General features: G+C 41.4%; 1 protein-coding gene across 1 annotated transcript in view; it reads left to right on the plus strand.

Moving 5' to 3' along the window:
• Positions 1-6932, plus strand: part of HECW1 (HECT, C2 and WW domain containing E3 ubiquitin protein ligase 1) — a 434070-nt gene extending 427138 nt beyond the window's left edge. The window contains exon 29 of the mRNA XM_045864939.2: positions 6672-6932. Coding sequence (XP_045720895.1) covers positions 6672-6783 — 112 coding nt within the window. The 3' untranslated portion in view covers positions 6784-6932. The remainder of the gene's footprint in view (positions 1-6671) is intronic.
• Positions 6933-12235: the final 5303 nt, after the last annotated feature.

A 12235-nucleotide genomic window follows, 5' to 3' on the forward strand; every position in this document is an offset into this window, starting at 1 on the left:
GTGAGGACAAGACCATGAGTATCTCACGTCTCTACAGTGACTTCTATATAGTAAGCTGTCAAGGAGATTATTGTGAGATAAATGCAGTAAAGGAGACACTAGGGATCCAGGCAATTTAACGGAACAAATTCCCTGTGCCATGAGTTCTAACACTTCCCGGGTCCTTCCTAGGCCACTTTGAGCAGCCTTTTCTTGCTCAGTGAAATAAAGAGCACTAAAGAGATACTTCTGTTTAGGTACCACAGTAATAAATACTGCTCAACAACAGGAGAAAAGATTGATCCATATTATTTTCTTCAACTATGATATTTTCTAATTATAAAAGAAGATTCACATTTAATTCAGCTGTTTCCACATGGCCTCCCAGATACTATTGCTAAACCCCAATGGAAGGATTTACTGAACTATGATTTGCATGCAGATCTCCCAGACCTTCCACTGTCCTGAAGACAAGTCACCTGAGCATCAGGAGGCCCAGGAAACAGAGTGCATGCCCAGCTGGTCAATAACAGCCTAAAGCCTTGACATAATTTTCAGCCCTGGCTTCACCCACTTGTTCAGCAGACCCTCAGTGCTCATTCGCATGGGTCTGCTGATAGCTGAGCCTACTGAATTAAATCTGGCAAGAAAATAAAGCTAAAAAAGGCAAGATTTCCATTTGTCTAGTTTAATGATAGATTTGGAAGATGAGGTTATTTGGGAACAGTCTGTTTTTATTTTAGATAAATGAGTTTGCATCACCATTTGATGATAGCCCACCCCTCCCCCAGCATCATGTGCACCCTGAAGAGTGGCTAAGACACAACCATCTACCTTCCCAGAGGAGTTTATAATCTAGGGAGGAACACAGCCCAAAAGTAATAAATCACAACACGAGGTGTAATCAGAGGAGCACTGAGAAAGGAAGGTGTCGTGAAGATATAGAATACAGACCAAATCCCCATTGAGTTGGGAAGAGGAGATGGCACAAGAAGATGGCACTTAGGTGAGCATTGAGGGTCAATGAATGAGTAGAGGGGAATTCCAAGCTGAAGCAGGAAGGATTGCTGAACCAGCGTGGAGAACAAGATATCCAAAGTGATACTCATAAGGGATGAGATTGAGAAAGATAGTTTGGTGGGTCACAGAGGGAAGACTCTGCTGAGGAGTCTCTGTTTTATTCATTAGGAAATGGAAATAGGAATTGTTTTTGTCATTTGGGGGCCACAGATTGAGTCTAATTACAAATTTCCTTTGAGAGGCTTTGAAATGTACATTAACACTATTAACCCACATAAAGAGCTTATAAGATAGACATTGGGCTTATAATTGGGCTATTCACATCTGGGCCAAGGCATCCCTAAAAATGTTGCCATTCTGCAAACCCCAGAGAGGATTCCTTGGGGAGGCAGAGCGTTAGGCCAAGAAGGTCCCAAGAAGCAAGTGCTGAGATGCCTCTGGGAGGACAGTGAAAATGACCCTCTGGAGAGTAACCCCTAACTAGTCTTCCTTGTACATATTCTGAAGATCCAAGAACCTAAAAAGGGTCACCAATGTGTGCAGAGAAAGAAGTAACTTCTGACTTCCAGGAACAGAAATTTGGGTAGATGTAGCCAGACCACGTGGCAGATGGCAGGAAGCCCAGAGGCTAGTAGGGGCACCAAACAGACACAGGATGACCCAGGACTTCCCAGAGAATGTGAGCCCACTGCACACTGCCCACACTGGGAGGAGAGGTGGTCTGGAACTGCTCTGTTCTCAGATCTTCCCCTGTAGAGAGGCAACTGGCTTCCCAGATGAGAGTGCCAAATAGTGTCACAACCAAACCTGAATCATAGCCCAGGCTCAATAAAACCTTTACATCAATTCAAGTCCTTGAATTGTAGGAGGGTTAGGAAGGAGGACTTTGAGAGTAGTGGTTTCCAGGATGTAATTTTACAGTGTCTGGTAAAGAAAGTTCAGTATCAGATGGGTGGGATAGTCACTGGGGTTGAGGTCAAGGAGCTGGCAGGTTAGGGCATCCCTGTGGACTCAGATACTACACAGTCTGGTGAGAACACCTGAAATGGGAAAGATTTAAGCAATGTACCAGAGATTTTAATAAATGTAATTAGCTGGAAGGTCAGAAGGTATGGAAGATAGATCTAGATCACGGATTTGCAAACTTTTTAACCATAGGCTACAGAAAGAAATACCTTTTACATAACATTACAACCCAGTACAAGCATATCTACTTGTGTGTGTGTGTGTGTGCACGCGCACGTGTGTGGTGTGTGTGTCTGAAATACAAGTTCCTCAAAACAACACTTTACCTTCCTGCCTGAAGATGACACGCCGTATCTTCTAATCTATCCTATTTGATTGAAATAAAATGTCAGATAAAGCCTGTAATTATGGGGGAAAATATCTAAATGGCACGGGATTCAAAGGAACAGAATTTTTTAAACATTTGATTCCCTCTTATTTTTTTATTTATTTATTCATTTTTATTGGAGTATACTTGACACAGGATGTTACATTAGTTTCGGGTGCACAGCATAGTGATTCCCCAAGTCTGTAAGTTGTGCTGTGCTCACCATGAGTGTGGCTACCATCTACAACACTCTGATGATGTCATTGACTACATTCCTTGGATTGTGCCTTTTATTATTATGACATATTCATTCCATAACTGGAAGTCTGTACCTCCCACTCCCCTTCACCCATTTTGCCCATCCTCCCACCCTCTCCTCTCTGGCTACCACCAGTTTGTTTTCTGTATTTATGGGTCTGTTTCTGCTTTTTGTTTGTTTGCTTTGTTTTATTTTTTAGATTACACATATAAGTGAAATCATTTGGTATTTGTCTTTCTTTGTCAGACTTATTTCACTTAACATAATACCCTCCAGGTATATGTTGTCACAAATGGCAAGATCTCATCCTTTTTTTATGGCTGAGTAAAAGGAACAGAAGTTTTTGATCAAAGATTGACAAGTAATGATCTAGAATTGGCAGTGGGGCATGAGCAGAGTGCTCATCCACATCACAGAATGTGGCAGAGTGATCATTGGCCATCTCTACTCATGGGGACTAAGAAAGGATGCTAGGACTTGTAGGCGATGTCCAGAAAGGAAGAGTGGGAGATTTTCCTTACTATGGAACAAGGACTGGGGAGGGGAGAGAGGAGAGGCTCCAAAGGAAAGAAAAGCATGGAAGCTAGTCAGAGTAAACACAGCACAAGACAGCATGGAGAGGAGAGAAACTTAGGGGTTTACATTTGGAGTAAGGACCAGGGATTACAGAACTATGAGTCATGGGCAGGTTAGCATAAAAGTTGCAAACAGAATTCTAACAACATGCTTCACTGCAGATGGAAACTGAGCCCAAGCCCAGGCGGAGGGGGAGGCCTGGTTAAGCTGGGCAGTTGGCTTACTCTATAGGGACGGCTCTCAAGGGGGATGGGAGAGGTGATTTTACCCCCTACTGGACATTCAGCAATGTCTGGAGACATTTCTGGTTGTGGGGGAGAGGATGCTATTGGCATCCAGCCGGTAGAGGCCAAAGATGCTTCTAAACACACAGGACAGCCCCTCACAACAGAGAATTAGTAAGTTTAAAATGTTAGTAGTGCCAGGGTGAGAAACCCTGCCCTGTGGACCATAAGGCTACAATGGAGGCTTCGGGGAGCCATTGGCAGTTCAGAAGAGAGACTGACAACCACTGAGAAGCCATAGAAAAGCCACGGGGAGAGAGATGTTCAAGAAGAAAAGATGCCAAAGGCTCTTAAAGAGCTTGAGGAGGTGGGGATAGAGAATGGGTCCCTGGATTTGGGGATCAAGAGGTTCTTGAGAAAGTTGAAAAAGAGTAGGTTCAGTAGTGACGAGAGTGAGAACCATCTATAGAGTGAGGCCGTGGTTGGGCAATGGAAGAAGATGGCATGAACAGAGGACAGGACTTGTAAAACTGGCCTCACAGCTCGCTGAGCAACCAGCAGCAGAGAGCAGTGATTTGTTTGCTTTTAGTAGTGTTGTTTGCTTTTGACCAGGCTTAAAGTGGTCTCTTCTGGGGAGAAGCATACTCTCTTTGGCATTGGCTACCATTTTAATCAATAACTTGGAAAAAAATCAAGGAGACAGGGAGATCAATCATGCAGATGATACAAATTAGAAGGGCAAATCATACAGTGATTGACACACTCTAAATCCTGAATTATCTCAAAATGCTGGAATCCTAGATTAACACCAACAGAGTGAAAATTGACCTGGCATGATTGAAAAGATCCACATGGAGTTCCATAAAATCAATTGCACAAATAGGAGATCAGGGTGATTCATTTGCCAGTAGTTTCTGTGAAAAAGGCTGAGGGTCTTGAGTCCCCACAGGTGTGACACAGTTCCTGCAGTCACAACTGCAATCATGGTTGCATCACAGATGACAAAAGGCATTTATGTGTATTCTAACATTGGCCCTCACAACAAACCCCTGAGGTACACAGAACATATATTAATACCCACATTTTACAAGTGAGAAAACTGAGGCTCAGAAAGACTAGCTGACTTTCCCAAGTTGATAAAGCTAATAAGTGGCTAGACTGGGATCAGATTAGAGGTCTTCCAGACCCTGGTTTTGTGCTTTCTCCACCACCCCAGTGCACCCTGGAAGACTGGGCCCAGTGCCCAAGGAGGAAAGTAAGCAGGCATTCTGAGCTGTCAGAACCACACCTGGAGGACTGCAAGCATTTAAGAATGCTAAATTGAATCATGATTTGATTGTGTTCATTCATTCTAGTTTACAAACTAGAATCTATTTTAGAGAGTTATCCAAAGCTGGTGATAAATACAGCAAAAGCAAAATAAAGAAACTCTGGGTGTTCACACGAGGTCTTGAAGGGGTGCCATTTGCTAATGCTTTCAGATTTTTCCCAGAAATCACCTTTTACAGAATTCATTTCGTTTGCAAATATGGGATTTTTTGCTAACATTTCCACTCATGAGTGCCAGTTAAAGAATAAACCAAGACAATGATGTCTGCTCATATCCCGTGCCTAACTAGTTCAGCTAGGTTCAAAAGCATACTTGGGATTTTCCTGCCCCACTTAACATAGCTAGCCAGAGCCCAAAGTATGTCCTAGTTTTAATCTTTCTGAACACTGTAATTGTCATCCTACTCATTTTACTGAGGGCTCTTCCACTTTTACTCAAATGAGTTTAGGTAAAATATTTTAATTATTTTCTTGTGAAGTCAACATAGGCCTACTGGAATCTTAGATCATAATCTGAGACCTCTACTAATCTTGGTCTATTTTTATGCTTCTTCTCAGTTAAGTTCTTGAGGCCTAAGGCCAGATGCACTACTATCCTGTGCCCACCATTGGAGCTTGTGAGGGGAGGAGTTTGGGGGGTAGTTTCCCAAGGACAATGAGGGAGCTGTGACCAGGAAAAGGAGGAATGGGTGTTGAGAGGCAAACACAACAGTATCCTCCCCCTGAGCACTGCATCAGCCTCATCAGGAACTCCGAAAACAAAGGTATAAATAATATACAACTTCCCTGGGGATCTTATAATCAGAAGAATTCAGTATCCCAAATGAAATTCAAATGAAGGGAGAATGGTTTCTTTGGTTAGAGTTTTGTTTATTTGTTTGTATATATACTTGTTTTGTGATATTTTATCTTCTTCTATTTTTTTATTATTTTATTTCATTTCATTTTAATGTGCCCTTTTTTGTGCTGGTCGGCCTTTCAAAACACCACCACAACACACCACCCCTTCTAGGAAGCAAAAGGCGTGAAGTTAACCTTGAGCTGCACCCATCCCCCATCCTCCCTACTTTGCTATAGTTCTTGGCCTCAACCAGAGATTCCATAAAAACAAAGAACATCCGACAGGGAGAAACTAGTCAGGTGATTTGAAGTTCCACAGGAGGAACCTGTTCTGGGCCTTTTGGGCTCACCACTGAGCCCTATACAAGTGATGCAGGATCTGGTCCTGGCGTGTGCCTTAGAGCAAGGTGGGGGAACCCATTCCTTATCTAAACCAGGTACTGGCATGCATGGCACCAAGGGTTGAATGAAGGATATGGCAAGTAAGGCAGAACCCAGGGCACGGGGATGCTCCAGGCAACCAGGGAAGACTATTCCACAGGCTCAGCTGTCCTTGGACATGCAACATTCCGGTGTCGGGTTAGCTGTGTCTCACTGAAAACAGAAGAGTTAGACTGTCCCCAGGGCTCCCCTGACTTGACAGAGCTTTGGATCTCAAAATTCCAGGGCATCTCGTGGTACCTGTACATCAATGTACATGGTTCACTGTGGCCCAGAAATCAGAGCTGGACAAAGAGACTTGGGAATATGATCTTCTAATAATAATTATGTTTCTGCCTCCTTCACGGATCACCTCTAAGTTCGTAGGTCAATTGCAGGATAAAGCTGATACCATAGAGTCGCTGACTGATTCGCTTAGTACCGTTCTACATTAGTGTGGTTTGCTTATAAACACAAACCATCTGTTTCCAGGTATCCTACTCCCTCAACTGGTTTATTTGTGTCTAGAAGACTATTGTCCTTAGTTGCAAGGCTTTATGGTGGTCCAAAATCATGGTTGTGCTCACTTTTTATTCACTTTTGCTTCATAGCTTCAGACTGATCACAGACACATACAAACCAGTTGTACCTTTGAAACAAACACCTACATCAGTCTTTTTTCCCCATTCAGGGCACACACATGCTTCAACCGATTGGATCTTCCACCTTATCCCTCATACTCCATGTTGTATGAGAAGCTGCTAACAGCAGTAGAAGAAACCAGCACCTTTGGACTTGAATGAGGAAATGGAAACTCACCTGACATTTTCCTGGCAGTCACATCACCCTTTCTGGGATGATCCCCTTGCCCTTTCCCTGAATCAACTCTCCTTTGATTTTGGTATTCCATGACTTTTATTTTCAAACCAAATCAGGATTGACAAAAGCTGTGCATGAAGAACTGCCTTCTTCTGAGATCCAACCTTCAGGCTTATCTCCTCTATTCTCGATGAACTGCCAGCCTGTATGCAATATTAAACAACAGCTGTCTCAAGGTCTGTGTGTATCTCCACATACCTCCATTACTAACAAGGAAATAGGAATGCAAGTTATGCTACACTTGACCAAATGGTAATAAAAGTTTACTTCCATTTATATAATTTTAGGGAAATTGGAGCATTAAGCATTCCGAGCTTTTATACGCCCATGTCTTCTGAGCAGAACCACCATTTTTTATAATTTCTAACAACCAATTCCAGGCCTAGGAGCCAACCAACAATTTCTTTTCCTCCCACTCTCCCTTTTCCCATGCATACCATCCATCCAAAAACAGCAGTAGCAAAGCTGAAATTTTTATACATTCAACTCATGAGTCATACGTGGCCTCAGTCCCATCAGCTGGAACTAGCCTAGACATATGGTGCAAATATTACACTTTCCAACAAATAACACCAAGAAAAACGCCTCCTGCCAATGCAACACAGTGCATCTCAAGGGTTGTGGGGATTGTTGCTCAACATGAGTTTAGAGAAGTCTAGGAGGGGCACGCCCCTCGTGAACATTCACCGCACAAGAAGCAAAAACTTGTGCACACGAAGGAGCTCTCGTTATGTAGCATAAAGGATCAGGCTTCTACCCCCACTGTGTTGTGTAGAATGTGATGAAGCAAGCAGGAGAGAGGGAAGAAGGCCATATTAGGTTGGTTTGAATACCTGAGTTCTGTACTATTTTGTTTTGCTTTGCTTTGTTCGGTCAAGCTACATTTCTCCTTCACGAGGGAAAAAAAATGTATAGATTATCTCATGACTTTTGTTAAAGGTGATTGGCAAACAAACTCTTGTTTTAACTTTGATATTGTTTTTTTCATGCCACTTTCTTTTTTTCTTTTCTTTATTGTGTGTTCGAATTCCTTCACATTTGATGGTCCACATTTGACACGTCAAATGAGAAGCTGCAGAGAGTGATGGTGCTTGTTTGGGGTCAAGGGCAATATAATACTCCTTCTTCACCCACAGCGATCCTCCTGGAGCAGACACCTAACACCCCAAAGGCACGTTGATTTGTCAAAATAGATCTCCAGTTTCTTTTAGCACTCAGTAAAGAGATATCTCGGAAAACTTAGTGTTTTCAGAAAACCACTGCAGGCTCCAAAGACAGCCTAACCTCTTGATTACATTTGGAATAAGCCCAAACAGAATGGTCATTTCTATTTTTCTAACCTTGTTCTCCATGTTGTCTGAAATGTGTCATAAGTGAAAGTGTTTTTCTTCACTGGGAAAAGAAGAGCTAAAGGGGCCCCCCCACTGTTGCGATGTCACATTGTTACTTCCAATATATTAAACAAGGGAGAAATGTGAGAAATGTAAGACACAGTTAATCTGACAGGAAGCCATGCCTTGTGCTCATTGTATCAGTGTGTGTCCGGGCACTGCGTTGTGTTTCCTGGGTCCCAAAATGAAACTTCTTTTAGTAGGAATTATTTATAATGCCCAGCACCCCTTGCGGCTGTGTGTCTATTGTCAATCAGGAAATAATATGTTACAGAAATTTAGCTTTATATTGTTGTCTAAAAAGAATATTTACCAAGATAAGACTGAATGTATAGGTTGCATAATATAAATTTGAGGGATCTGTAAAATTCAGTTCACATTTCAGTATCTGAAAAGTTATGGGTTCCAATGGAGCTATTATTTATAAAATCAGAGCATAAGGATAATGCAAATCATTTCACCATTTACCTCTTTTAACAGCATCTCTAGTATAGGGATCGTCTTTCATTTTTAGAACTTAGTGTTCTCCATGTGTAAATACTCATTAATTCAAGCACTCGATTCTTTTTTTAGTACTTATCTTATTTGTTAGGCATTGGCAAGGGAGGAAGATGTTCAAAAGACAGAACTTGCTCCTGGGGAGCTTTGCAATTTACACAAATATCTAATTAACATATTAATTAGATTACTTGATATCTATTCTACCCATACACAGAAGGAACAAGGTATCCTAGAAAATATATAGAGATAGATATCTTGGTCATAAAGGTACTGGTTTTTCAACTAACTTTTCCTTCTTCCTATCCACCCCCCCCACCTCAATGCCCTGACTCTAAATGTATCTAAATGTATCTCACAAGCATTGCAGGACCAGTATTTCGTAAAAGTGTAAAATTCCATAAAGAAGTACTGATGTCAAAGTCAGCTGAAAGGATGCAAAGCTTGCTTAACAGGGTTCCAGATTCTATTACACCTTGCACAGAATCCTATAGGAAGGTAAACGAAGAGAAAAGGAGTACATACAGTTGTTACTGAAAGATCCTATGATTTCTTTATTTTCCAAGTGACGTTTCCTTAGCTATTATTCCCTAATATATGAGGCTGGAATACATGGAAATTATGTGTCTCTGTGTGTGTATAATTATGCTATTGATTCCACCAGCTGTAGGTATAAACGTCCTCCAATCAGATGACATAATGAGTGAGGTAGATCTGTTTGTTACCATGTGTATTTAATTTAAAGTATGAGTTTTCTCCATGGAGGCATATTATAGTATTAGTCACTTATAAACCACAATTCCCCTTAAACAAGACCTTTTAGAGCTAGTTCCGGTAAAACAAGAACAGTAAGTTTGTTCCCCTTAATTGGGGAACAAACAAGAACAGTAAGTAAGAGAAAAGTTACATTTCAAGTAGAAAAATACTTTAAAATGCTATGAAGTATTAGAATAATTTCATGGATATGACATTTTATTCGATCATATGAAGATGATAATCCTAAAAATAGAAATTGCCTCTGCTGGGTCAGGAGTTCTTTGTAACTTCCTGTGTATGTAAGTTAGCAGCAGTTGTGAGAACTTTTTACTACCATCACCAATGTAGCACAATTGTTTGAAGGACAATGAGGAAATTAAGAAAAAGAGAAAAAGGATCCTTTGGCAGACTTCTAAATCTTTTTTTCTCTTTAATACATGATTTTATGTCCATTAATGGTAAGTACCTTGTGTGGCAAGTCGAAAAGCCAGACTTTCCAGAACAAATCTAATGTTACGTCTACGGTACTTGTCAGTCCATGTGTCCAAAATTTGGGTTCAAAAAATTTCTCAATTGCCACAAGTGTTTTCCCAGTCAAGATGAAACACTTTCAAATGAAAGTAGTTAGAACTTTACATGAAAAATGTGGTGCTTTATTATTATTATTATTATTATTATTATGTACTTCAGTGTTCATTATTAAAACTACTGCAATACTATATCATAAAAATCTGGGATGGATATTCTAGCCATCATAAGGTCCAAAAGAGAAAACGTTATTTTCCTGTTAGTGACATGTAGTCCCTTTGTTCTAGTAGAAAAAAAAGGTGCCTAGAGGTAGTATATAGAGTAAATATTGTTCCATTAGCCTACTTCCTGCAGCTTCCAATTTATCTAAGGAAATGTCTATAACGATTTTGTTAAAAGTCTTTGTTCTAGTCAATAGCAGGAGAAGTCCACATTACTGGGCTGATTTTGCTTACATCAACAAGAAAAATGTCACGTGATACTCAGGCCGAGCTTTCTCTTCCATCATACCACCTTCAAGGAATGTCAATAAACTCACTTTGGTATGGCATTGTGTGTGCTCCTTATTGCAAACAGAAGTCTAGGGTAATGCATAACAATTTGTATTATGCCTATATTCTCACTGGATGTAAGCAATAAAACAGCACAGAAGGGGCTCCTGGTTGGCTCAGTCGTTAAGCATCTGCCTTCGGCTCAGGTCATGATCCCGGGGTCCTGGGATCGAGCCCCGCATCGGGCTCCCTGCTCGGCGGGAAGCCTGCTTCTCCCTCTCCCGCTCCCCCTGCTTGTGTTCCCTCTCTCGCTGTGTCTCTCTCTGTCAAATAAATAAATAAAATCTTTAATAAATAAATAAATAAAAATAAAACAGCACATAAGTCTGCCGGCTGCTATGATAAACAATCCCTGGAAAAATTATTTATCAAAAAGGCAGAGTATGTGTTCCCAAATCCATGAATCAAGGAACAGGTTTTGTACCAAGTTCCTTGTGTATGCCTATTAGGTCTGCACACAAGCCACGCGGGCTTCGTTTGGGAGTGTCCTGTACGTTGAACCAGGCATACACAGACTTACTAAATTCCTACATGTTGAGATGCTTCCACAAAGACTTCAGGCTACAGCCTAACACCCAACATGACCCTAGGAAAAGGGTTAGCACGAGGCAAAAATGTCCAATGACACGTATCAGAACTCCCAAAATCACAGTGGTCTTGGGAGCCTGTAAAAGACAAATCGTGTGGCTGTCACCGGGCAGTCAGAAGCTGACTTATTCTTTGAGGGGGAAAAAAAAACTTATTAGAAAGCGTGGGTAGGACTGAGAGACAGAAAAACCTGAGAAGTCTCAATATTGCGCTTTTATGCACACTCTGGGTTTACTTTAGATTCATTCTAACTGAAAATAATTTTTCTCTTAAGGCATAAAGAAAAAATTAGCCTAAACCATAATTTACAGACAGTAGACAATATTATTTTATATTTTAATCTGACCATTATTCTGAAGTCAAGATTAGATTTCAGATTTCCTGATTTCTATGGCCATGCTTTTCCAATACGCTGTGCTGACAACTGTAAAAAAAAAAAAAAAAGACACATATACCTTATAGTCCAGACACAGTTTAGGTATGTTTAGAGGATGGTTCTCTAACAGAATAAATGAAGAGAGAGTTATGGAAGGTCAGGTTAACCTTTATCACTGCTGCAGAAATCATCCCATTTTTAGCGGGGAAGAGACACTTAGACACTTTTGTCTGACTAATTTTATCTTGGAGATAAGGAATCTGAGACCAGGAGAGATGATTTGCTCAAGGCCACCAAGCTTTATCTTGAGGGCTAAAGGTATGCCCTGCTGCAAAATATCCCTTGGGTCCTGAGCTCCTGGACCTGGTATAACCATGAAGAAACTGGCCAGGAGGGTGGGAGAGATGGAAGCGGTTATCTATCTGGGGTGCCATGGGGGATGCCAGGAATGCAGTCAATGTGTGCTCACCAAAGAAGGATGCAGGCTTGCCTATGGCAATAGCCTCTCTGTAAGAGTTCGCTGGGGCTGCTATAACAAAGGACCGCAAACTGGTGGCTTAACCAAGGCTAGAAGTCCAAGATCAAGGTGATGGTGGGGTTGATTCCCTCGGAGAGAAAATCTGTCCCATCCCTCTCTCCTAGCTCCCAGGGATTTGCTGGCAATCTTTGGCCTTCCTTGGCTTAGAGA

The sequence above is a fragment of the Mirounga angustirostris genome, unplaced genomic scaffold, assembly GCF_029215605.1.
Source record: "Mirounga angustirostris isolate CCGP_5_RB_7025 unplaced genomic scaffold, mMirAng1.0.hap1 SCAF_12, whole genome shotgun sequence".
NCBI lineage: Eukaryota > Metazoa > Chordata > Mammalia > Carnivora > Phocidae > Mirounga > Mirounga angustirostris.